This window comes from Coprinopsis cinerea (assembly GCF_000182895.1).
Source record: "Coprinopsis cinerea okayama7#130 chromosome 4 map unlocalized cont3.4, whole genome shotgun sequence".
NCBI lineage: Eukaryota > Fungi > Basidiomycota > Agaricomycetes > Agaricales > Psathyrellaceae > Coprinopsis > Coprinopsis cinerea.
The window spans coordinates 2106961-2131239 of record NW_003307541.1 but is presented as its reverse complement, the minus strand read 5'-3'; the positions used below and the strand labels follow the sequence as shown (position 1 = coordinate 2131239).

General features: G+C 50.2%; 11 protein-coding genes across 11 annotated transcripts; 6 read left to right on the top strand and 5 right to left on the bottom strand.

The window, feature by feature from the left end:
- Window positions 1-401: 401 nt before the first annotated feature.
- CC1G_06434 (DNA helicase) lies at window positions 402-3708 on the bottom strand (the record flags this gene model as incomplete). The annotated part of the gene is made up of 14 exons (XM_001836297.1): window positions 402-937; window positions 991-1204; window positions 1258-1446; window positions 1495-1531; window positions 1586-1664; window positions 1717-1924; window positions 1977-2070; window positions 2120-2230; window positions 2286-2443; window positions 2510-2571; window positions 2620-2959; window positions 3083-3170; window positions 3222-3627; window positions 3684-3708. The coding sequence occupies 14 exons, from the start codon at window positions 3706-3708 to the stop codon at window positions 402-404; spliced, it is 2547 nt and encodes an 848-aa protein (XP_001836349.1).
- A 179-nt stretch (window positions 3709-3887) lies between these two features.
- CC1G_06433 (splicing factor SF1) lies at window positions 3888-5750 on the top strand (the record flags this gene model as incomplete). Its single annotated transcript, XM_001836296.2, has 5 exons — window positions 3888-3968; window positions 4021-4188; window positions 4371-4563; window positions 4615-5062; window positions 5115-5750. Exons 1-5 carry the CDS (start codon window positions 3926-3928, stop codon window positions 5748-5750), a joined length of 1488 nt encoding a protein of 495 aa, XP_001836348.1. The 5' UTR covers window positions 3888-3925.
- Window positions 5751-6099: 349 nt separating this feature from the next.
- On the bottom strand, window positions 6100-8034 carry CC1G_06432 (williams-Beuren syndrome critical region protein 20 copy A; the record flags this gene model as incomplete). Its single annotated transcript, XM_001836295.2, has 8 exons — window positions 6100-6236; window positions 6341-6421; window positions 6478-6579; window positions 6643-6836; window positions 6909-7054; window positions 7110-7353; window positions 7414-7522; window positions 7587-8034. 8 exons carry the CDS (start codon window positions 8032-8034, stop codon window positions 6100-6102), a joined length of 1461 nt encoding a protein of 486 aa, XP_001836347.2.
- Window positions 8035-8761: 727 nt separating this feature from the next.
- CC1G_06431 (chaperone regulator) lies at window positions 8762-10255 on the top strand (the record flags this gene model as incomplete). Its single annotated transcript, XM_001836294.2, has 7 exons — window positions 8762-8806; window positions 8845-8900; window positions 8954-9238; window positions 9292-9441; window positions 9495-9612; window positions 9664-9993; window positions 10049-10255. 7 exons carry the CDS (start codon window positions 8762-8764, stop codon window positions 10253-10255), a joined length of 1191 nt encoding a protein of 396 aa, XP_001836346.2.
- Window positions 10256-10565: 310 nt separating this feature from the next.
- Window positions 10566-12066, top strand: CC1G_06430 (glycosyl-hydrolase; the record flags this gene model as incomplete). Its single annotated transcript, XM_001836293.2, has 9 exons — window positions 10566-10891; window positions 10948-11067; window positions 11133-11170; window positions 11233-11306; window positions 11370-11443; window positions 11489-11533; window positions 11589-11683; window positions 11738-11940; window positions 11994-12066. The coding sequence occupies exons 1-9, from the start codon at window positions 10624-10626 to the stop codon at window positions 12064-12066; spliced, it is 990 nt and encodes a 329-aa protein (XP_001836345.2). The 5' UTR covers window positions 10566-10623.
- Window positions 12067-12262: 196 nt separating this feature from the next.
- On the bottom strand, window positions 12263-12605 carry CC1G_06429 (NADH-ubiquinone oxidoreductase 12 kDa subunit; the record flags this gene model as incomplete). Its single annotated transcript, XM_001836292.1, has 3 exons — window positions 12263-12292; window positions 12347-12516; window positions 12569-12605. 3 exons carry the CDS (start codon window positions 12603-12605, stop codon window positions 12263-12265), a joined length of 237 nt encoding a protein of 78 aa, XP_001836344.1.
- A 131-nt stretch (window positions 12606-12736) lies between these two features.
- CC1G_06428 (hypothetical protein) lies at window positions 12737-14226 on the top strand. The gene is made up of 7 exons (XM_001836291.2): window positions 12737-13052; window positions 13114-13329; window positions 13385-13429; window positions 13492-13533; window positions 13590-13711; window positions 13761-14003; window positions 14068-14226. Exons 1-7 carry the CDS (start codon window positions 12992-12994, stop codon window positions 14161-14163), a joined length of 825 nt encoding a protein of 274 aa, XP_001836343.1. The 5' UTR covers window positions 12737-12991; the 3' UTR covers window positions 14164-14226.
- Window positions 14227-14586: 360 nt separating this feature from the next.
- Window positions 14587-18514, top strand: CC1G_14420 (hypothetical protein; the record flags this gene model as incomplete). Its single annotated transcript, XM_002911377.1, has 11 exons — window positions 14587-14821; window positions 14873-15040; window positions 15091-15473; window positions 15524-15728; window positions 15781-16607; window positions 16663-16797; window positions 16850-16953; window positions 17008-17151; window positions 17207-17334; window positions 17391-17578; window positions 17631-18514. Coding segments are annotated over exons 1-11 (3168 nt in total). The 5' UTR covers window positions 14587-14819.
- A 994-nt stretch (window positions 18515-19508) lies between these two features.
- Window positions 19509-20733, top strand: CC1G_06427 (hypothetical protein; the record flags this gene model as incomplete). Its single annotated transcript, XM_001836290.1, has 2 exons — window positions 19509-19584; window positions 19640-20733. The coding sequence occupies 2 exons, from the start codon at window positions 19509-19511 to the stop codon at window positions 20731-20733; spliced, it is 1170 nt and encodes a 389-aa protein (XP_001836342.1).
- A 404-nt stretch (window positions 20734-21137) lies between these two features.
- Window positions 21138-21591, bottom strand: CC1G_06426 (hypothetical protein). Its single transcript, XM_001836289.2, has 3 exons — window positions 21501-21591; window positions 21335-21447; window positions 21138-21282 (listed from the first exon to the last, which is right to left on the bottom strand). The coding sequence occupies exons 1-3, from the start codon at window positions 21550-21552 to the stop codon at window positions 21217-21219; spliced, it is 231 nt and encodes a 76-aa protein (XP_001836341.2). The 5' UTR covers window positions 21553-21591; the 3' UTR covers window positions 21138-21216.
- A 400-nt stretch (window positions 21592-21991) lies between these two features.
- On the bottom strand, window positions 21992-24198 carry CC1G_06425 (TKL/TKL-ccin protein kinase; the record flags this gene model as incomplete). Its single annotated transcript, XM_001836288.2, has 8 exons — window positions 23874-24198; window positions 23724-23817; window positions 23250-23668; window positions 22954-23199; window positions 22717-22890; window positions 22600-22668; window positions 22314-22541; window positions 21992-22252 (listed from the first exon to the last, which is right to left on the bottom strand). The coding sequence occupies exons 1-8, from the start codon at window positions 24093-24095 to the stop codon at window positions 21992-21994; spliced, it is 1713 nt and encodes a 570-aa protein (XP_001836340.2). The 5' UTR covers window positions 24096-24198.
- Window positions 24199-24279: the final 81 nt, after the last annotated feature.

Here is a 24279-nt window from a genome sequence, read left to right as displayed (position 1 = left end):
CCTACCTGCGCAAAATTTTAGGTATTTGAATCCAGAACAGCTTGGCTTTTGGGGCCTGTCCTTGACGTGCATATTCAGGGACCAGCGCCCCAGATCTGGCGACAATCTGAGAAAGTCCAGCCAATCAGCGACTCGCCGGATCGAAGACTCTAAGAGGAAGAAATAGTACGTATCGACCGAGTGCTGGTAGATCAGTACTTAGCTGGTAAGAGACAAGCCAGGCGATTCGGTTTCCATCAAAAACGAGAGGGAGAGGCCGAAAGGACCCGAGATAAACAGTACGTCGAGTAAACGATAAATTATCATTACAGAGGAAATGACCTATCACATCTGTATTATACTAGGTACGGTACGCTCAAACAAGGTATCGAGGACTCATATCACGCAGGTGTGTAGAAACCTTAAAGTCTGCCCAGGTTGGCTGCCGCTCTGGCTTCTTTCTTGGCTGCGGCCTTGTCCTTCTCCCGTTTGGCAAACAATTTATGACGAGAAGGCGCTTCCCGGGCAAGCTTCTTGTTGGCAGACTTGTTTTGTTCGACGTACGACATGTGCTGTGCTCCGCTAAGTGCGGTAAGTGATCCAGTCGTGCGCTGAACTCCAGGGAAACGACCAGGTCCGCCGAAATCAAGGGATGTCACCGTGCCCGCAAGGTCACCCTCTGACGCGCGAACATCGCTGCCCAGGTCAGCTTCGCTTTCGTTCGCCAATAACACCGATGAAAGCAACTCAATCTGCTCGTCCTTGGTCCGATACGCTAGGTCGGGTAGATCCTCTAAGCCGTCAAGATGAGTGATGACCTTGAAAGAGTATCCTTGATCAATCAAGAACTGCTGCCGCTTGGTGCTGTAAAACATCTCCTGCGTGTCCTTCGAAACCAATGAGTAAAAGAAGGCATTGAACCCCTCATCATTTCGCCGTTTGGCTCGGAGAATGCGACCTTGAAAGGGCGCTGATAAGCACGGGGATCATTGGCATATATAGTTAACCTACCCAAGCGCTGTGCCTCCTGCCTTCGAGAGCCGAAATGAGAAGAGATTTGGATCAAACAGGTAGCCTCTGGGAGATCGATGGAGGTGTCGCCAACTTTCGAGAGGAAAATCGTGTTCACTAGCGGGCTGTGTTGGAAGTGGGAAAGAATTCTCATTCGTTCCACTTGACCAGTTGCGCCATGGATGTAGGGTTTTCCGAGGTGTTTGGCGTAAGCCTATTGCAGTAGAAATTCAATAATCACTCGACTCCATGTTGCGACCAACATACCTCGAGAGCGTAGACGTTGTCGGAGAAGACGATCACCTTGTCTCCCCGACCCTCGTGATATCTGATCAAGAACTGGCACGCTTGGAACTTGTTTGGGTTCATGCAATAGAGGAGCATTCGCTTCCGAGATTGTTCACGAAGATACTCCCGATAGAATTCAGGGGTCATTGGGCACCACACCTCCGCGCACTATAATACTCAGTTTCGGCCATGCGTTGAAGATGAAATTAGGCCTACCTGAACGTTGGCGATATGTCCTTTCGCAGCAAGGTCCCTGTGGAGGTCGATAATGTCAGCGTCTAGCGAGTCCCGGTGGATTGGTACATACATCCAATTGGCTTCGTAAAGTTTAGGCCCAATCATGTAATTCAAATCGGCAATCTTGTCGTCTTCTCGGACCAAGGTAGCTGTGCAAGAAGAGTGAGGGCGCGGTACAGCCAGAAAGGGGAGGTTTCTTACCTGTCAAGCCTAGCTTGGAATGCGCTTTGATCGTAGTGACAACGCGTCTGAACATAGCGGCTGGGACGACGTGCACTTCATCTAAAAGAATGAAGCCCCATTCTCTTGAAGTTAAGAATTCCATCATTTTCTTCGAGTCATGGGATCGGTTATGGGTATTTGCGACCATGGAGTACGTTGACACTACGATGCCACTTTCACCAGCGAACTGCGGAAAAGACTATCAAAAACCGATTCCAGTCATGACAGGAACCACATACCTTTTCCTTCTGGTCAGCAGTAAACACAGCAATTTGCCGATCGGTGATATTTGACCATTGAATGAACTGCTGGCGCCATTGCATGACCGACACACTGAGAAGAGATGAGTATGGGACCCGGGATACAATAACATCACGCTCACGATGATGTACAAAGAACGAGCGTCGACTTCTTGATCGTGCAAGCGGCCGTGATACCCACGAGGGTTTTGCCCGCACCACAAGGAAGGACAATAATACCAGACCGTGCTCGACTATTCCCAGTTCTAGCGTTAATTCAGGAAAGATCACGGCGAAGTGAGTACGTACCCATTGCCGAACATCTTACTCAGACTAGTTTCTTGGTAAGGCCGGATAGTGGTAGCCGGTTTCAAGTCGATGTCAAGATTGGGATTGATGGTGTCGTTTCGGAAGTCGTACTCCTCCAGCATAGGGTATTCCAATTCGTTGCATCGTTTCTTTACGTCCTGCATAAGGGAACAGCGAATCGAATGTTAGGCGTCCCGCATAGACGAACCTAGCATGTTACTCACGTCTATCTTAGCATCATCGATTTCGAATGCATGGACATTGTCATCGTCCTCCTCAATATCATCTGGAGAATGGTCAGTTCGTGGCTGATCATTGTGCCAACAACACTAACCTGATTCCACGCCAACTACAGAAGTGAACAGTTGCGCATCAGAAGTATTTGGCATATTAGTGGCACCATCCTTCTTTTCCGGCTCCTTGGTGCCAGGTATTGCAAGGTTACCGCGCACAGGGGCCTTCGCCGTCGTAAATGTGGAGGCCTTTATACTGGAGTCGACAACGGGCGCCTGCGAACGAGCTTCACGGATTATTTTGTCCTTCAGCAAGAATTGGAGCGTTTCGGGATGGCTGGATTCCACGAAGTATTTGTTGTGCTTCAGGACGAGCTTGACTTTTCCGTAACTCAACGTTCGCTCGCGGATGAAGTTGACTATGGTTTCAGGAACGGGTACCTAAAGATACTGTTAGTACACGACGATGCACGGAACATCAGAACGTGCTTTTGACAAACGATTCAGAACCTTTGAAGACAAGTCTGTCAGCCACGGGTCTGGCAATTACACATGTAGACGAACTTCAATAATATCCTCCGTTTGGAGGCCGACAGAAACAGCGGCGTAGAGCGAATACGAGGTGAGTTTGTATTCGTGGATGAATGCCGGCCTAAATTTAAATTGTTGACGATACTGAACCACGGCATCTCATGCAACCCACCTGCTGACAGGCTCGCTGATAGCAGTGAGGAAGTCCTGTGCTTGTTCAGCAATTGGAGAGAAAGCTTCAAGGATGATGTGACCATCTTCGGGGCTGATCCAGAGAGGTCGAGAAGCATGGTCGGGTTTCAGATGTAGCCAGGAGAAATCCTGGTCCATAAAGATGTGGGAGACGAGGGCGTCCTGTTTCCGGCGATGTGCCTCAAGAGACGTCATTTCAGCTGGATCATCATTGCTTTTGCGACCTTCGGCCAGGCGTCGTGTCAAGGCAGTGAAATTAATGGTTGCAGCTCGGGGTACAAGGGAGGTATCAGGTGGAGATGGTGGAATAACGTCGTCTTCATCAGCAATATCTAGGTACTCATCGTCGTCGTTGCGTCGAGGGCGTTTGGCAGGTTTGCTGTAGTCTGAATTACATATATATAAGTCAATAAGTCGGTTAAAGCTGTGGGGTACAACGCACCTTCGGGGCCTCTTTTAATGGACATGGCTACGACGGCGCAATGCAGATGGCAGTTGAAGATCAATGTCCTATGTCGTTGACTCAGTCGACGGTCACGACAAGGTAAGTTGGTAAGCGGCGGAGTTTGAAAGTTGCCGCTGCAGGGGAAACGTGGATGACTGGTCGCCGTCGCACTTGGACCCAACCACATCCTTGTCCTGCATTCTTTTGTCCGCTCGTCTTGTATATCTTACTTTTTGACAATGTGGAAGCCGGCAACCCGCCAAATTACTGGCACAAACGATGGTGAGCATCCCTTTTCCTTGAATTCACCCACAACCTGACCAAATTTCACCAGTTCCTCTCGGAACCCGTCGTCGATTTGGTCCTCCGCCTACAGAAGACAACTCGGCGCCACAACTAGCGCAACCGTCACCTTCTGTATATCCGCGACACCAAAGCCAGGATCGTGAAAGCCCTGGCAAACGAGGGCGTGACGAATCCCCGGCAAATGGAGATCCCAAAGGTATGTAATGCATCAGTACGAGCAGCAGGGCGAGAAATGGCTCGCTTTGGTCGACATAAGTCCACGAAGAACCCATACAAGTTTCTTGATGTTTGTTGGATTCTAGCAGTCACCGTTCTCAGCTCACAAACCACTAACCCTGACCATCTACTAATCTTTGCGTTTGCTATGCCCTTCTTCAGTTGATCCCAATGCTCCTCGCAAAAGACGTAGCCGTTGGGGCGAGGCAAAAACCGAGATCCCTGGACTGCCCACAGCGATTTCGGCCGCTGGCGTTTCCCAGGCGCAGCTTGATAACTACGCCATTCACTTGCGTTTGGAAGAGATTAACCGAAAACTCAGGTTGAACGATTTCATCCCCCCTGAGCGTGAAAGGTCAGATCCTCTTTTCCATCCACGCCTGCATACATATTCATATTTTGACAGATCGCCATCTCCTCCCCCCACTTACGACGCGCACGGCCGACGTACCAACACTCGTGAAGTTCGATACCGTAAGAAACTCGAGGATGAGCGAATCCGACTCGTTGAAAAAGCCATGAAAAACGATCCCAACTTCCGACCACCCGTCGAATACCAGCAGCAAAAGCGTTCTCAGCGCCCCTCCGAGAAAGTCTACATCCCCGTCAAAGAATTTCCAGAAATCAATTTCTTCGGCTTGCTTGTAGGTCCTCGGGGCAACAGTTTGAAGAAGATGGAAAGGGAGAGTGGAGCAAAGATCAGTATTCGTGGCAAAGGCAGTGTGAAGGAGGGGAAGGCTCGACCAGACCAATTCGCTGAGGACGCAGAGGAGGACTTACATTGTCTCGTCATTGCTGACAGTGAAGACAAGGTTGCAGCATGTGTCAAAATGATCAACAAAGTTATTGAAACGGTATGTGTCCCTTCTTTGTGCCGTTCGTTCTCCATTAACTTGGAGCTCTTAGGCCGCTTCCACCCCGGAAGGCCAAAACGACCACAAGCGTAACCAATTGCGAGAATTGGCCGCACTCAACGGTACCCTTCGTGATGATGAGAACCAGATTTGCCAGAACTGCGGCGGCGTAGGCCATCGCAAATATGACTGTCCCGAGCAACGCAACTTCACAGCTAACATCATCTGTCGCGTGTGTGGCAGCGCCGGTCATATGGCAAGGGATTGCACCGTCAACAGGGATCCCAACGCTCCGCCACCACCCCCGGGTGCTCCTCCGGGTCACGGAACCCGTGGCGGGTTCGACTCAGAGTATGCTAGCTTGATGGCTGAGCTGGGCGAAACTCCTGCTTCAAGCGACCCGCTCAAATCTTGGTCGGCACCCACTGGAGGCCACGACATTACTGCTGGTGGAACCAATATTCCTCCCTGGCGCCGCCCGGAAGTCTGGCAGCAGCCCGCTCAACAATCGTACCGTGGCCCACAACAAAGTTATGGAGGATACCCGGGTGCAGGAGGCTATGGCAATCCCGGTGCTCAATGGTCTGGATATTCACAGCCAGCTCCAGGCGGTTATGGTCAAGGTCAAGAATATTCCAACTACGCCGCCTATTACCAGAATCAATACGCCCAGCAGCAAATGTCCTAATTCGACGATACTCAACTGTCCGCTCTTCTGACCGATTCGCAGCACTAAACCTTATCCAAGATGACTTAGCAGGGATCCCTTTCCATCTTCGCCTTGATTGAAGAGAAGACGGCCCAGCGGTGGCATTTCAGGTTATCGTCTCAGGTACTCTCGTTCATCCATCTACTCTTTTTTCCCTCTGGGATTGTTACCTGAATTTTCGGCTAACTGCCTACGTTCGCAAAAGTCGCTTAGATTGCTCTTAATGTATCGTCTTCCCCGTAATTGTGAATCGCATCATGCCTTTATGTCGGTCAACACGTATGATTGGTCCTCGTCGTGAAATATGTCATCAGCAAAGGGTTTTGTCCTATTTTCGTTTTCTTTTCCTCTTTCTCGGTTTGCTTCTTTCCGTGCCATCCGCCTCGCTGTCGAGTTTTCGCTTCAAGGCCATTTTCTGAACTCGAATGAAACAGGAAACGAAGAAGCCATTAGTGCCATCGCCATCTGGAGAACACCGTATCACAGATTCCGCCTCCTCTGTTGTTCAAGCAAAATTAACCATGTACATAAGTAGGGACAGGGTCCCAGAAGTGTATTGGAGCACACACCTGCTGACTTCATCTCCTCCGGCAGTCCGCGTCTGCTCCAGCTCGGAATCACTTCGTTTCGGGGGGCTAACACAAAGGGACCTGTAGTGAAGGATGTAGGGTAAGGCTTTGAGTCTAAGAATGGAGTGGACCCGCACCTGCTTTCGCTTCGTCCGAATCGAGTGCAGCACGGACAACGTGCTCGTTCTCAGTAGCATGGATACTGCATGTTGAATACACGATTCTTTCTACATTGGGGACTAAAATAAACCCAGATTCAGCAGGTGTGTGCTCGAAAAGACCATGGTTTAAACTCGACTAACACTTCATGGCATGTTGTATCATCTTGAGCTGGAACGTCGCCAGCTTCGCTAGACGCTCATTTGGGATGTCCTCTTCCTCGATCGCTGTTAATATGAGAACCGTATGGAGTAAACGAGATGTTTCAAGCTTATCGGTTGACTTCCTCGTACCGGTAGGTATCAAGTGGTCCAAGCGGTTGACAATTCCGGATCCACTGCATGATGGATCCAACAGTCTAGGAGTCACAGGTTAAAAGTTTGGATCTGATCATGAGAGAATGACCTACATATGTGTGACGGGCCTAAATTTATTGTCTTCAGGGTCAATGGTAAGGAAATCTGCGTTAATGGGAATGGCGTTGCGGCACTGTGCTGTGTTTAGCATCTTCTGCAGTGTCAAAAATCGTCTTTTATCCCGCTCAAACGCGTAGAGCTAAGACAGGGGCATTCAGTCATTGAGATATGACGAAAGGGTAGAAGGGGCGAACCTTTCCCTTGTTGCCCATCAGTGCGCTCAGATGTGAAGTCTTGTTTCCCGGAGCTGCCGTAGCATCGATCACAACACTGTCTTCTGTGGCCGGCGGGTTCAGCACGAAGGCAGGAAAGCATGACGCCTTATCCTGGATGATAGCACGTCCATCTAGGTAGGCAGGATCTTCGACGAAGGAGGTCAAGGGCGCAAAAGCCAGGAGGTCCGGGATGTGAGGATCCTTCACAAACGCCTTGTGATCGCTATTGCATTAAATCCAATGCTCAGCGCCATTTCGATCATGAATGAAGGGGGGAAGTTACCTCGAGTTTAAGGTGTCGTTTAATGTGAACCCTCGAGAAACGTAATACAGGACCGCCTTGTCGGTTGTCCACAAGGAAGTGTTTATTCGTACGTAGCGAGGTATTGACTCTTGATTAATTGTAGTTCAGTATGGAGTTTTAACTTCTTTGTGACGGTGGAGAAATGGTCTTACCAGCCCTTTCATCGGCTCTCTGAACGAGCTGAGCATTCGAGGTAACACCCCGTTTGATCTTGAGTTTCTGAAATTCTCCATGAAGTCGGGTCTTGTGGCGTAAAACCGCCTGCTTGATGGGTCCATCCCCTGCCTGAATACCCTTTCCAAGGAGCAGGTCGTACACGAGGACAAGGGTAAGGTTATGGGAGCTGAGCTTGCGCTCCTCTTTCGTCAGCTTTGACGCTGCTATGACATCGGAAAGGACGGGTTTGTCTACCCACACCAGGTTCAACACCAACACTTTCCCGGTATGTGGATGAAGAACCTCACATTTGAGTGTCTCAATGATTAAAGCGGTGGACCTCTTCCTATTCTTTTCTGCAAGGCTGGCGATAAGACCCTTTATCGAACCCTGTTTGGCGTCCAGTCGATCCAGGACTTGTGCTGCCTCGAAATAAAAGTTCATTTGAGCAACTAGGTACAAGAACGGCGATGGGGAAGTTAAAAGTTGAGTCCACGAGTTATTCCTCTGTCAAAGAGAAAGTAACATGGTGTTCCTAAAGAGACAGGGTCAGTGACGAACTGGATTAAATGAAGGAGAGAGAATGAGGGTCAGTATCGAAATTTGTCTTCGTTGCACACGGCGTCAGACAATGTAGATAAGATGTAAAATAGCATCATTAAATGCTGTCGATAGGGACATGACTCACTGGGTCGACGTTCAAGTCCAAGATGTAATCGCTGTCGAGGACATGGGGACAGAAGAAAGCACGTCAAGGAAAAAAAAGCTTGCCTGCAGGTTCCATATCGTGGGAAATGACACATGATGGAGTGATCGGAGGTCCAGCGCTTTTGATGTCGAATTTGATGCCGCGGGGTCTGCAACTGCAAAACTTCGAAGGTGCACTCACGACAAAGTGAGAAACTGGAGGAGATACTTGACTTGGTGTTCAGCTGAAAAATAAGTCAAAAGTAAGTTTCAGAATATATGTCCATTGCGATGCTTACCTCCCTTCGCAGTGGCTGTTGAAACCGAACTTTACGATCTTCTGGGTGTCTCTGTGACCGCCACGCAAGGTATGTCCTTACGGCCAATACCAAGATACGCGCGCTCAATTACATCCAGATGAAATAAAGAAGGCCTACAAACGAAAGGTGCTTTCTTTCTCTGACGCGTTGTTCTTGCATTGACAATGACCAGGCTAAAGAACACCATCCTGTACGCCCGCCTCGTGTTTGTGATTCGTCACTGGCTATTGACCCCAAGATTCTCTAGGACAAGAACATCAACGACCCCGATGCTCACGAAAAGTTTCAAACCATGGCCTCTGCGTTCGTTCAGTCCACCATCTATCTTTAGTGCCTTTCACTTAGTCCTTCACCAGCTACGAAATTCTCAATGACCCTCAAATGCGCGAAGTCTACGATGCTCATGGGATGGAAGGCGTAAGTAAAGGCCCTGGTGGCCCTGACTTCATGGATCCCAACGACATGTTCGCCCAATTCTTTGGGGGCAACCCAATGTTCGGGTTCAGCTTTGGCCCCGGAAGGAAGCGAACAAAAGGCGAAGATTCCGTCATACCTTATGAGGTGTCGTTGGAGGACCTCTACAACGGGAAAACCATCAAAATGAACATGGAGAAGGACGTTATTTGCTCTGGGTGCAAGGGGTAAGTTTCTTTCTCCGTGGCCTGTGCTGTTATTTTGAGACGAGAGTCGCCAGTTCAGGCGCGCGGGGCAACGCAAAACCAAAGACATGCTCCACATGTGATGGAAAGGGATGGACAACGATAAATCCAGGACCTCGACAAGTCTCTCGAGTGCAGTGCCGTGATTGCAAAGGCGTTGGTGAAAGACTCAAGGAGAAGGAACGGTGCGTGTTATTGCTATTTCGATCTCGTGCAGCTCTCATCTGAGGGTATCCAGGTGCAAGAAATGTAAGGGAGAGTGTGTGGTCAAGGAGAAGACAAGGCAGGAGATTCATATTGAGAAGGGCATGGCGGACAAGCAACGAATCGTTCTCGCCGGTGCGGGCGACCAACAGGTACTTGGTTGACCTTGAATCTTGTAATGCCTTCTCTAACCTTGACTGTAGCCTGACATTCCCGCCGGAGATGTTATCTTCGTTCTCAAAGCCCAAAAGCACGAATCCTTCCAAAGGATAGGCAACGATCTCTTGACCCAGGTCAAGATCACCCTGAGCGAAGCCCTTCTCGGATTCTCCAGGATCCTTGTTACTCACCTCGACGGTCGTGGCATTCGTGTCAGCAGCCCTCCAGGGAAGATCATTAATCCCAACGATGCTATCATCCTTCGCGGGGAGGGAATGCCTATCTTCAAACGACCAGACGACAAGGGAGACCTGCACGTCGTCCTCACCGTTGAGATGCCCGACGCTGATTGGCTTAATACAGTGGACATCAAGGTATGTTGTTCGATCATCAGTTCCGCTCGTCTTTGCTTAGCTTGAATTCCTATAGGCATTGTCGACACTTCTGCCTCCCAAGAAGGAAGACATCGAACCCCTTCCTGAGATCGTGGACGAAGCAAACTACGAGGAATCGGATATCGGTGAACTGCACTCCACCTTCCTTGACCAGGAATTGGAGGCGCAATTCGAGGATGACTGGGAAGACGAAGATTCCGACGACGATATACACGGCCAGCCCGAATGTCAACCACAGTAAAATATTTTGGATATCCTTTGGTCTTCGCATTGCTTTCGCCTATAGATCTATCTTTGTAGCTTATATCCATGCATGTGCTCTAATGTCCATCTCAACTTACTAACCGCATACTACAATAATAATGGTTTTTAGCCAGACTTGGTTGGTGCGACATCCGTTAATTATTTGCGCTTCAGCTGGAGAGCCCTCATTTATCAAGTGCTATACAGTGTAGGGGATCCATCTTCGCGGCAACAGCGGTACAAGCCCCCACTTACAGGCCGACACGGGCATGATGCCAAGGCTACTAAGACTTGTACGGAGCCGTTTGTTAAAGCCTGCTGAATGCAAGGTTCGACTTGCAGTTCGACTCTTCTTCGCTCTATACCATGAGACCACCAGCTGTCTTGAAATTCGCGCTCTTCCTCCTCTTCTCCACACTAGGCGCAGGCCAACAACAGCACATTGCCAGAGTCTTGGTGTATTCTGCTACCACTGGGTTCCGACATGACTCGATACCCACGGCCATTGAAGCATTGGAGGCCAATGCGGAATCCATAAACAGCATCTTCGAGAGTACGGAAGATAGGGGAAGGTTTACAGATGAATATCTGTCGGAATTCGATGCTGTTGTATTCCTGAGCACGACTGGCGACGGTGTGGATAATGAGCTTCCATATTCTTGCGAAAACGATGTTGAACGTTCTCGACAGTACTCGACGAATCAGGTAGAGCTGCACTCCAAACGTATCTCAACAGTGGAGGCAATTTCGTCGGAATACATTCAGCATCGGACTGTCTACGAAATACGAGCTTTTTTGTTCGAGAGCTAGGTACGAGTGCATGTTTCTCGCGTCGCGTCGCGTCCGTTGCAATTAACCTTGGGGCTGATGGGCAGGTGCTCGGTTTGACTACCATGCCGATCTTCAAGAAGCGGTCAGTCTTCTGGCATTAGCTTTACTGTCATCCAAAGGAAGCTGATTTTTGAAATGACCTAGAACCTCGACGTAATCGGACCACCTCACCCAAGCACAGAGGGACTTCCGTCCTCCTGGCGAATCCGGGATGAAATGTGAGCTTTCCGTGGACCCGACCTCTCGCCTCTGGATGGTCAAGAACTGTTTTTACATTGCAGGTACAACTTTGACTCAGACCCCCGATCCATTGGTGCAACAGTCATTCTAGCCGCTGATGAATCGAGCTATGTTGGTAAGTGTTGTCCAGCTTCGAGTAACCGTTTTAACACTATGAAAGACAATGGCCCACGTCGGTTCGACCATGGGACCCCACACCCAATTGGTACGTGACCTCTCTTCCATTTGGAGACGGGCGAAGTCTAACAGCGCGGTCGCAGCTTGGTTCCAAGTACAGGGAGCTGGCGTTGAGGAAGGAGGGATCGCCGGTCGGAGCTTCTACACCAGCTTGGGACATTTGAACGAGACTTGGGAGGTGGGCAATGCAGTCACATTACTTCCTGGCAAATGTTGACAATGGTGTTGCCAGGATCCTGTCTTCCTTTCTCATGTTCTTGGAGGGATATCATGGGTGCTGCAGTCGAACACAACGAAGGCGTCTAATTTGCATGCTTTGGTAGGCAATCCTGAGTCGGTCCCCATTGAAAGCAGCAGTACGACCGGCGGGGGCCCTGGCTCCACCGAAACGTCGCCCACGGCGTCTGTTCTTCCAACAGCTGGTGATTCCGACGAGTGCGTGTCATCTCATTCAAACCATGCTTGCCACCTGAACCAATCCTTTCCAGCTCTTCTGCTCACCGAGTTCTTGCACCGTTCCTTTTCTGGGCTCTCGCAATGGCTACATTGTCCTCGTTATAAAGCCCAGGCGTCCACCTAATTCATTTAGCGAAATTTATAGGGAGATAGATATATACCATGCTTCCATCTTGAATACACATTTTGTCCTCGTGATGGGGTTTGAATGAGCGTGTCCATGGGCAAGGTGTCTATTGACGAGGGTGTCTACGTGTTTGGCACAGGAAAGGAAAAGATGTGTGTGAGGACTGTGGATAAGTTACACGTCTATGTGCTTGTAACCCTTGACCTAGCGCAGAAGTCAGTGAGGCGAAACAAGGGTTCCAACTGCCCTAGTACTCACTCGGTTCTCTCTCAGCATAGTGAGGTACTTGTCGGCCAGCCACTTGCAGTTTTCGTAGTGGTTAACGCCCTCGCCTTGATGGCATTTTCCGAGTTCCTCCTGCACCAACCGGGCCTCCATTGCCCGCACCCATGATTCACGCAAGAACTCCTCCCGTTTGGTAAGTTCGGCTGAGACGATTTCTGTTGGTCGAGCTCGAGATTGAATAAGTGTTGGGCTCACCTTTGACCTTTGCAATACCTTCCTCGTGGCTGGACATCGTCAAGAGTGGGAGAGAACGTTGTTATGCCTTGTTTTCGTCGCGGACAACCAAGTCTGGCTTGGCATCGTGTCTTACAGGCGAGCGCCGGCTCTTCCCACCGTCCAACTGAGCTCGCTATCTTCCTCAAAATCTCATTTATCTTATCAACAAGTCTCCACTCTCAAGTCTCCCTTGACTCAAGAACGATCGTCGCCCGAGGAGGACTTGTATTGCGTAGACATGAAAAAATGGCTGGAGAATCACATGGAGTCACCCCTGTGAATGTCGGTCAACCCGGCAATTGACTTGCCCAGCGTAACTGTCTCAACTTCCACCAAGTTTCTGGACAATTCAACGCAGAGGGGGAATCCATATCTTACCCTGTATCGACAACTATCCGCACCATGGCTCAAGTTTTCAAGTACCCGGTTAACGCCCAAGAGCCTCTCATTACCCTCACCCGACGTACGTTTCTCATTTTGGACTAGAGGAACCATCATCGCACTGACCTCCTACCTGTATGTAGCCAAGGACCATCTCTGGGTCATCGAATTACACAACGGCCAGGACAATAGGTTGACTGCTACTCTCGTGAACGAGGGTTTGAAGCCTGCTTTGGACGAAGTCGAAAGGCAATGGCGCGAGAAATGGCGCGCGGCTGCAGCTGCCAAGGACCAGCCTCAGGGCAAAGGGGCACTCATTATCGTTGGTCGAAGAGACCAGGACAAGTTCTTCAGCAATGGTAAGTTGGGCTGTCGTTGGTTATGTTGAATACAGTCTCTAAATACCAGCGACAGGACTTGACTTTGCCAATGTTGTCAAGGACTTGAACTTCTTCCCTGGTATGTTCCGACCTTTCCCAGTCTACACTTGCTCAATACTCACGGACATTAACATTGAACAGTCACTTTTGATCCTCTCTTGGCCCGCCTCCTCACCTTCCCAAGTGAGTTCAATCTCCATCTCGCCTCTTTGGATTGCTATTGAAGCTTTGGTTCTCAGTCCCCACCATTGCTGCGATCAATGGCCACTGTTTTGCTGGTGGACTCATGCTATCTTTTGCCTGCGACTATCGGGTCATGACGGATGGAAGCAAGCGGAACGCCTGGTTGTGCATGAACGAGGTACACCCTCATTTGGTTTCATACCTATCTCTCAACTAACACTGCCTAGGTTCACTTTGGCGCTCGTTGGCCCTACTCCTTCGCCTCTCTTTTGCGCGCCAAGTTCGGTGACCATCGACTTGTGCGCAAGATTGCTCTAGAAGGGCACCGTTTCACCCCTCCCGAGGCTTTGGCTGATGGTCTATTGGATCATATCGTCAACGGCAAGACCGCGGACGTCCTGGCCAAAGCTGAAGAGGTCGCGGAGCGTGTAAGTATGAACGCTTCCGCTGGGGCTTGGGGACTCATCAAGGTCCGTAACCTTCTGCGTTCCACCTCTTACCCGCACGCTGAGATGATCTCTTGCGGTTCCACAGAAGGACTTGTATCGTGATGTTTTGGAAGACTTCCGCAAGGAAACCTTAACCACCAACCCCTTCATTGAAGATGCTGCTGCTAAAGCGAGACTCTGATGATCGTAAGAAGTATACATCCCTGTATTCTGTAATATACTGTACCAGTTGAAGGTAAACTGCATGTTATACATACGTCCATCACGTAGGCGGAGCATATAGTGAGTGCATCAGCTTGTCGCCCCGGAGAGTGTCGGTGTGGGGTTCCGAGTCGGTGCGTTGACTGAATGCCTGTTGGGTCTTGGCATACGTTTTCTTCTTTCACAAACCACCGACTATGACATCGACTGCAGTGACCTCCTCTTTGGACGATGGCGATGAGTGGAAAACACTGGGTTTATTTCAGCGGCGGAAGCGATTTGCATAGCCCCTGAATATCGTCATCGATCAATCACCTCCATGAAGGGAGGAATTGTGGCGTGACGTCAAGCCTACAAAAGACAAGCCGCGCCTTCAAGCTCGAGTTCCACACAGCGTTAAGCTCACCGACCCCGTTTTTTACGTTCACGTTTCAGTCTGCAACTACGACCAGAAACGACCCCGACGAGCCCAAGACAGTGGCACGAACCTCACGATATTCGACGAAGAACGATTGGCCATCCCGCCGTTGACAGGAGCATCATTCTAGATCCTACCTGTTCGGTTCTCCAGAAAAGCTTTAAAAGGCGGGGCCAAACCGAAAAGGAACACGAGCCTGAGCGTCCCCAACCTTCGCAATGTGAGTGCCTTGGCTGTACTGTTGACAGAGCACAGACTTACAGGAAACCAGGTCGGACGCGACGGACATCACGAACGCCAAATCGGCGTCGACCGCGACGTTTGTCACGGCTCTCGTCTTCAACGCTGCCGTGTTTGGGATTCAGCTTGGAGTCTTCACAATCCTTCGACCGTTCTTCAAAGCCATCTATGAGCCTCGAACTTATGTTCCCCCACCAGAGTGCGTGTCTTCTATGCCAATTGGCTTGTTATTGATTGATTTTGTCACAGGAAACGCGTTGCTCCACTGACCCCTGTACCTGGTGGATCCGACAAGTCTATCTCAAAGTCTTCGCGTTTCATCTCAGGCCTGTTCTGGCCAATCTCCCTCTTCTACGCCGACTACCGACCCATTATCAAAGCCAATGGCCTGGACGCCTTCTTCTTCGTTCGCTTCCTCAGGCTTATGGTCAAACTCCTCCTTCCTATCTGGATCATCTCCTGGGTCATTTTGCTTCCCGCAACCTCTGTTGGAATCCAGAGAGATCCCGACCAGCTAGCCAATGAAGAAGTGAACGGCGTCGACGGCCTCTCCCGGTTCACGTTTGGAAATGTGGGCAAGACACAGCAGCAACGGTACTGGGCACATTTGGTGTGCGCTTGGATCTTCACCCGTGAGCCCTCATGTTCCCATTGTCTTCGCCATGATTAACGTTGAGAATAGTTTGGGTCCTTTATAACCTGAAGAAGGAGATGTCCTTCTTCATTGTTACTCGTCAGCAACACCTGACCGAGAAGACCCATTCGCGATCAGTTCAAGCCAACACCATCTTGGTTACCGGTATCCCTGATGCGTATCTCAACCAATACCGACTTCGTGAGTTATTTAAGGACCTTCCTGGAGGAGTCAAGAGGATCTGGATCAACCGGTACGCGTGTCGTGATGCCTTCAATTGCGTTCGATCCTAAATCACCTTGCAGCAACTTGAGGGACCTCCCTGAAATCTACGACCGCCGTTTGGCAGCATGCAACAAGCTCGAGAGCGCTGAAACTGCTCTGATGAGGACCGCTGCCAAACTCAAGCTCAAAGCTGACAAGCAAAAGGCGAAGGGCAAGGCTACCGAGCCGGAACCAGCTGTAAACGTGGATGATGGCACTACCAAGGGGAAGAACAAGACGACCACAGGAATGAATGGCTCGGGGTCTTCACTTGCAGTCGATTCCCCTCTTGTTACACCATCGACCACCCAAGAGCACAGGCTAACTAGGGCAGAAGAATTGGTTCCTCAGGCTCAACGGCCAACTCATAAGCTCGGATTCCTCGGACTCTGGGGTGAAAAGGTGGACACTATTGATTGGTGCCGCAAAGAGATCGCCGAATGTACCAAACTTTTGGAGGAGGGTCGGGCAAAGATTCGCGCAAGCGATGAACGCGAAGCAATCGCCATGGGTAACGAAAACCTCTTGGCTGGAGCGGCCGTCGACGAGTATGGCAACCCTATCGAGGCTCCCAGCCGTGTCAAGACCTTCTCTGGCGATGGAACCCTGAATGTCGGTGGCGTGGTCAAGGATGTCTCTGGAAAGGTTGTTGGAGGGATGAAAGGTGCTGTCGGTGGTGTCAAGGATGCGTCTGGAAAGGTTGTCTCCGGGATGAAGGACGTTTCTGGCAAAATGGTCGAGGGCGTAATGGGCAAGGGTCATGACGACGAATATGTACCGCTCAACAGCGCGTTCGTCACCTTCAACAAGCAAATTTCGGCTCATTTGGCGGTCCAGGCTCTCGCTCATCACAAACCATATCGGATGAGTAGGTTTGCTTCCTTTGTGAATCTTCTTCCGAAAGCTAATCGAACCTTCCACAGGTTCGCGCTATGTCGAGGTTGCCCCGTCCGACGTGATTTGGTCGAACCTTGGCCTCAATCCCTACGAGCAAAAGATTCGAATGGCTATCAGCTACGCCGCAACAGCGGGATTGATCTTACTTTGGGCCTTCCCTGGTCAGTATCTAGTCTAGTCTTTCTTCCCTTCCGGTGGCTTACTTTCGAACAGTTGCCTTTGTCGGTGCGGTCTCCAACATCAACAAGCTTTGCACCGAGGTCAGTTGGCTGGCCTGGATTTGTGACCTTCCTGAGGTTGTGGTTGGAATTATCAGTGTAAGTGTCAGTTCAGCTGGTTAGTATTGGGTCGCTTACAGGTATTGTCAACAGGGTATTCTGCCTCCAGTCTTGCTCGCCGTTTTGATGATGCTTCTTCCTATCATCCTTCGCCTCCTTGCCCGTTTCGAAGGCATTCCCAAGTACACTGGGCTCGAGCTCAGTTTGATGACGCGATTCTTCCTCTTCCAAGTGCTGGTGCGTGTTACATCTTGATAGATGTATGTCCATATTAACCTCCCCTACGCAATAGCACTCCTTCCTCATCGTCACTCTCTCGTCTGGTATCATTGCATCATTGGAAGAGTTGGCCAACAATCCTACCAGCATCCCAGCTGTATTGGCCGAGAACTTGCCCAAGGCCTCGACCTTCTTCTTGACGTGTGTAGCTGTTATCTCCTATCATGATGGACGGCAAATGCTCACATCTCGTCCAGCTACGTTGTCCTGCAAGGTCTTTCTGGTGCAGCGGGTGGCTTCCTGCAGATCGTCTCTCTCATCATCTATTATGTGAAGCTCTTTATTCTTGGAAGCACGCCCCGATCGGTTTACAACATCAAGTATACCCCTGGACACGTCGCTTGGGGTACTCTTTTCCCTGGCATCACGCTGTTGACTGTCATCAGTAGGTTCTCTCCCCCCCCTTCCGCTACATGCTAACTAACTGACATGTGTAGCACTCGCTTACTCCACCATCGCGCCAATCATTAACGGTCTCGCCATCCTCACTTTCTTCCTCTTCTACCAACTCTACAAATACCTCTTCCTATGGGTCTTCCAACAAGACCTTCGAGCGGACACCGGAGGTCTCTTCTTTCCCAAAGCCATTCAACACGTCTTCGTTGGCCTTTACCTCGAAGAAATTTGTCTCGCGGCCCTCTTCTTCCTTGCCAGAGACGAGAACAACAACGCAAGCAGTATACCCCAGGGAGCCCTGATGGTCGTGCTCATCGTCATCACCGCTGGCTTCCATGCGATCTTGAATAACTCTTACGGGCCGTTGCTAGTAGCATTGCCCTTGAGTTTGAAGGATCGCTTGGGCCAGGGTGTCGATGTCGAAGACCAAGATGGCGACACTTCTCTCACCGGAGAGGATGATGCTGCAGGGAAGGCAGCAGACAGTCCGCAGCCGGTTAAACTTCCAGCGACTTCAAACACGGATGCTGAGTCGGCCATTCCTGCTGAAGAGCGCGAACTCGTTCGGCAAGGATTGATCGTCTCTGAGGAACCTCGATTGCGGCCTCCTGATATGGTCTCACCCTCAATGTCCGCCGGCGCGGATGGCTCGCCTGAAGGCGGGGTGTCCAAGGCTGACCAAAAGGTGTCGAAGAAACAGGCTAAAGCTGAGGAAAATGAGCTGAACAAATACGGATTCGCTCACCCCGCTGCCAGTCGACCTCAGCGGACGATCTGGATCCCCACTGATGAACTTGGAATTGCTGTGGAGGAGGTTGAAGCTACGAGAAGGGCTGGAGTGGACATCAGCTGCCGTGATGCGGCTATGAATTACAAGGGCAAGGTGGACGTTAGCGGCCCACCGCCCGGTTATTCCGGTTTGTAATCTGCTTTCATTTATGACATCCTTTCAAGATATCCTTTTTCTTCTTAATCTGCTTCCCGTGTACTACCCTTGTAAAAGGTTGTTGGACCTTGGACATATACCAGTCACGATCTGTTCATGTTGTACTTACTGCGCGTCTCTTGCGATCTTGCTTCTCACCAGAAATCTCAGCGCTCCTGTATAATCTTTTGCTACATCATCTTACATTTGTGTTCTTGTGTACTTGGTAGCTACTAACGATACGCGCATCATTGTTTTTGTAAATCTCGTCTGAGAATCCACTGTTTCTCGGCTATCGTGTAATCCCTGGCCTTCCTGGTTGGCGTCCGCATACATGGCATTCGAAGGGATATGGCCAGGGTTTGCTTTGAAATTCCTTCACACACATGGACATGACTTGCCTCGTTGCGCCAAGTATGTCACAGGATCAAACCCGGATGACATCGGTGATTCCTACCCAATTCCTACCGTCTGAACGACTTAATCTCTCCAAGTGGTGCTTAACCGGGGGCTCCTGGTCGAAAGGCAACAAAGTCCAGCTGTCGTCGATGTTCGATGTTGTTAATACGGTTTTCCACCTGGGCTCAAACTACATACTGGAGCGCAGAAATTGGTGCCCTTGAAGTTAGGTGTCCGGAACATCCAACCGCCACATCTTGATGAATGGATTCATCTCCCTTTCACCGTATTCCATCGCAAACATCTTCTTCCCCATACGGGAAAGGACCCGTCCTCCGGAAATGTTCCTACCCTCTGGGACGTCACAAACAGCAAGGCTGCCACGACGTGCTTTAAACGCAGGGTGAAATTTCGACGATCCAAAGATGGAAAGCGAATCGTCAGAGCTGGAATGGTTCAAAGAGGCTCAGTTTCAGGGAGAAAGAATGCAACCAAGCAAGGGAATTCAGTCCAGTACCTCGAGCCCTACAGCAGATCCAACCCATTCCGACAGCTCTAACCATCGAACATAGTCCTTCAACGACCTTGTGCAACGATGTCCGCTTTCACCACTGTCGCTTCGCAACATGACCAGTATTATTCTGAAGAGTTTGCTCCTACATTGTACAACAGTAAGTTCGATTTCACGCTTTGATGATAAAGACGGACCAGTAACTCGGTTTGCAGGTCAAAGCCAATGGACCCAGCAATTGAGCGAACCGTACCCTATTTCCGGCTCAGCTTTCCTTCCAATTGGGGTTCCAGGCGGACCAGTTCATTACACCTCTTCTCCCTCTTCACCTCAATCCCAATCACATCACATCCAATATTTCGACAATGATTGCCAACATCTGCATTGGGTTCCTGATCCCAGGAATGGCAGTCCCGCCATTTCCGCTTCTTCCCCGGCCTCCATTTCATCATACACCTCCAGTTCTTACTATGCTCCCACTCCCCCCGCCCAATCGCCGTCTCCTTCTCCATCTGTCTCATCGTCATCCTCACCTCCGCCATTCGTTGGGCCCATCCGTAACCGCCGACCCCATACCAAAGCCCAGAAATCCAGTCACATCCCTCGCCCACGCAATGCCTTCATCCTCTTCCGCTCTCACTTCAATGAAACGAATCCTCCGAAGGTATCCCCCACTGGCAAGCGGTTGAACCAGAATGAGCTCAGCAGAGAGGTCGGGCGTGTCTGGAACGCCATGTCCAAGGAGGAGCAGCAGCCATGGAAGGACAAGTACGAAGAGGAGTTGAGGTTGCATAGGCTGAAGTACCCCGATTACGCGTACGAGCCAAGGAGGAGGGCCGAGGGGAGGAAACCGAGGAAGGATAGGAAAGTGAAAACGGTGTCGAGGGAAGTACGGGTGCACGATGGGTCAGAGAGCGACAGCGGAGCTTCCATAGCGAGCTTTGCATACCCAAGTCCTGCCTCGAGTTCGCCAGCTCTCAGTCCCGAGTCTGTTCCCTTCTGCTTCCCGGGAGATGGGGAGGCAGGAAGTCCCAAGCAAGTTGTTCACCTCACCGACAACGAAAGGCCTTCGACCCTAAACACCGAACTTGACATGCACATGGGTTCCTTCAACTTCAACGACAGCGCGGACCAGGTCGACGCGGACCCACTTCGGGACCAGCTCTCTGCCCTTCAGATCCCTCTCTACCTCGACTTCGGTTTCAACTTCGACTTTTCCGATGTCCCTGCTCCAGCCGACGCGCAAATTGACGCTCAGTACGATGCGCTTGTCCAATCGTATATCAATTTAAACGCGTTCGAAGCTTGAAGCCCGAGATATAGCAATGCGTTTGCGAATTCAGATAGTTAGATACAATGTTTATGGTCCCCTACTGCCTTACCTTATGCCTTCATGCTCCAACCGCGGTGAACACCCGTCAATATTTACTTGTCACATGTATTACACCATTGCCAGCTCGACAATCGTCTCATATTAGTACGGGACTGCGGTGAACACGAGTAATCATCAGATAATTTCTGGATTGGCTCATTCCGGCAGTGAAGGGAGTTGAATGACAGAGATTGTGGAAAACCTTGAGCATGGCGGAACGGGACCAAGTTGTACTGATGTAGTCAAACGCGTACCATCCACCTTTCTTACAAGGTTCGCTAAACGCAAACTTTCGAGGCTACCAACACCTTAAGAACATTACTATCGTAGTACGGACTATTCAAGAAGGACGAAGTCACTAGCTCTCAATTATGTGTTCTACAATTACAGAATCTGCACAAAAAAACGTTCAAGTGCCAATTACTCCTTGCCGAGAATGTTTTTCTCGTAGATGGTGGTTAGCTTGCCCGTGTTCGAGTTCTCAATCTGTGCACATAGTTTAGAGAAGCCATACACGCGGAAGGGACCATGTACGCACCTCGTAACGGGGGTCGTCCTCGCTGGCGTTGACGTTCCGATCAGCCTGACGGCCTGGTTCAGTGAGAACATCGCGAATGACACCGACGCTCTCCGAAGTGTTCGAGTCCGGTCCTAGAAAAGACAGTATAAGGGAAGCAGAGATTGCATAGAAATAGAACACGGACCTCCAACAGGCTTGTATCGGACGGATTGACCTTTCTTGTATTGGGGTGCCATTGCTACTTGGTTTGAGCTGAGTTGGGGTGGTAGATGCGAATGGGTTGCTGAAGGTTAAACATCTCGTCTCAGTCCATTATAAGCTTTTCCATCATGGAGTTTACCCCAAGTCTGAGTCCCAGGTCTGACTTCAGTCATGATGCAATGACATGTCTCAATCGGTTTGAGTGACGCCCGAAATTGCGTGTCGCCCCGCTCAGGCGCTAGAAGGACACGGTTGCCACACTTTATATTCGTCACAGTACTACTATTGGGCTACTAGAAGCTCCTATGTATCTCTAGAACAACAGTTGTGGGCCATGAGGAGCCCTGATAACTCCACTAACAAGTGGCGCGATGAAGCTACTTCGAGATCGCTAAAAACCGCAATTGGATTAACTAAACAGGCAGGTGGCTTCAAGTGGGAACCAATGCGTTGTCGTAGTTTGTACCGTTATGATCATTCCCAACTATGCTCGGTGCGGGTGTCGGCGTCAACGCGTATAATATCTCGCTGGACAATGTCACTGGCTCCCGGTCGCAATGAAGGGTTTTGTTGCCAGCATTCCTCGACAAGTCTCCACAACTCACGGATCACATCAGCCTCGAACCACGGCAAATCACTGTCAGCAGGTTTGCTAGGTCGGTGTCCCTGCATGATCTTCATAATGACGGTTGAGTCTCTGGGAAATTCGTAGAATGGAAGTCTAGATGTCATGACCTGCAAAATATTCAATCAGAAACTGGGGGCCTATTTTGACGAACTGTATGTACATCGCTACCTCATAGCAGACACAAGCAAACGAGTAGACGTCAGATTCTGGAGTGGCCTTCGGGGTGACATCGTCATTAGGGTCATGGAGCTCTGGCGCCTGCCACCGGATCGTGCCGCCCCCTTGTGTCGAGGAAGTACGGATCGAGGTCCATGAAATGATTTCATTGTCTGCGATTTTGGCCAAACCGAAATCTGCTAGACAGGCGTGACCCGAGGGCGAAACCAATATATTGACCTAGGTTGATAGAGACACATCAGAACTAGCAACGGTTGGGAAGGTTCCACTCGCTCACTCCTTTGAGATCCCCGTGGACGACACCGTGTTCATGGAGATAAGCCAGACCGGACGCAACATCAGATATCTAGCAATAAGTCAGGTTTGAGTCGTGAGAAGGGTGAGATCGACGGACCAGGAGCAGCCTGTTGGCATTTGGTTTCTGAGAAAGGTACCTTGGAAGACTCCCATGTCGCATCCAAGGAGATACAAGCGATATCCACCCCTCCTCAGACTCGTGAATACCAAGAAAAGGCAGGACATTTCGATGTACCAGCTGGCACCAGATGACCACTTCATGCAAGACCGCCTAGTCGTCGGATTTTAGTGGATAGGCACCCAGACGAAGACTCTCGAAAATGCTATCACCAACCTTCGTTATTACGGAGGCCTTGGTTCTCTCATACATTTTTATCAACTTCAACGCAACGACCTTGCCTTCGAAATAGCCTTTGTATACTTCCCCAAAATGCCCCGAAGCGATGGGGTGAGGCTCTCGTTCGACGTTAGTCAGGGCCAAGCATGCTGGGTACAGTTGAGACCTATTTGACAGTCGCTGCAGCGCTTTGAGTATCTGGCGCCTGTCTGGTGGAGGAAGGGACGGGGTGTATGCAAGTAACTAGATGATATAACTGAGAGAATGTCGACAGGGGATTTCCAAGTACTCACAAAATGGAGAGCGTCGAGAACCAACTGTGCGTCATTCCCCGTCAGTGAGAGCATGTACTGATACGACTCTCGCGTATCCAACGCCTTTTGGAAGATTGAATGAATCATATAAGCGCAGTCGGCCTCCGACCAGCCCGACTGAGGTGCTCTGAGCATCCTCATTGTGGTTTCGAGATAAATGGCAATGTCGTCCACTCGAAACTGGGAAAAGATATCGTCCGCAGTTATTTCCGATTCATTGGATGAAATCATTTCCTCGTCTGCTTGCACCGTCGAGTCCTTTGAAACCGAATTGTTGCCTAGCGCTACGGACTTGACGTCGTATACCCGTTCCCGAGAGTCATGAACAGGGCCCTGAGGAGGACTGGTGTCATGCCTGGCAGATGGAGACATCAATCGATTATAGATTGTAGATTCCTCTAGGACATCTTTAATCTCTTGTTGACTCAGTGAGGCAACAATTGATTGCCTGACCTTCAGATAGAGGAAGAGATTGTATTTGATCCAAAAGTTCCACGAAGTCGCGGTCTCTTGCCATTCGCGCTGTAAATGGAAGAGACTCGAGAAACTTTCGCCGAAAGAAGATCAGCGAGCGCTGGCAAGGGGAGAGATGATGCATCGAACCTGGAGCATTGCTAGCAGACACGAGCGAAACTTTGCATGAGATAGCGCAGCTCCCAGCCAAGCTTTAGTGATATGAAGCGCGGCACTGGATTCCGCCCACCCCTGGCGATACGATAATGGTGCATCCTTGACTCGCGTCAAAACAATCATTCGGCCTTCTAAGTGGACGTCTTTGGGACCATGGTCATTCAGCAAGTCGATTAGAGTGATCATTCGAAGCATTGTCTGAGTAGAGTTTGGTTGAAGTAGTTGCCATAATGTCTCTTCAAACTGTGTCTGCCGTTGGTGAGGAAGAGGAGGTCGTGAGCTAGGGAGGAAAGCCGAGGTCATAGGTCCTCTTCAGAGTGAGGTGCAAACCCGGAGTGCGAGCTGGAAGCATTGCTGATGACAGATATCTGATGTCCAT

Bases quoted from the DNA above. Each gene is read 5' to 3' on its own strand.
- CC1G_06428 (XM_001836291.2), top strand. From the start codon at position 12,992: ATGGCTCAAGTTTTCAAGTACCCGGTTAACGCCCAAGAGCCTCTCATT. The intron at 13,534-13,589 runs GTGAGTTCAATC...TTTGGTTCTCAG, and splicing joins CCGCCTCCTCACCTTCCCAA to TCCCCACCATTGCTGCGATC. The intron at 13,712-13,760 runs GTACACCCTCAT...AACACTGCCTAG, and splicing joins CCTGGTTGTGCATGAACGAG to GTTCACTTTGGCGCTCGTTG.
- CC1G_06426 (XM_001836289.2), bottom strand. From the start codon at position 21,552: ATGGCACCCCAATACAAGAAAGGTCAATCCGTCCGATACAAGCCTGTT. The intron at 21,448-21,500 runs GTCCGTGTTCTA...TGTCTTTTCTAG, and splicing joins CCGATACAAGCCTGTTGGAG to GACCGGACTCGAACACTTCG. The intron at 21,283-21,334 runs GTGCGTACATGG...CTATGTGCACAG, and splicing joins AGGACGACCCCCGTTACGAG to ATTGAGAACTCGAACACGGG.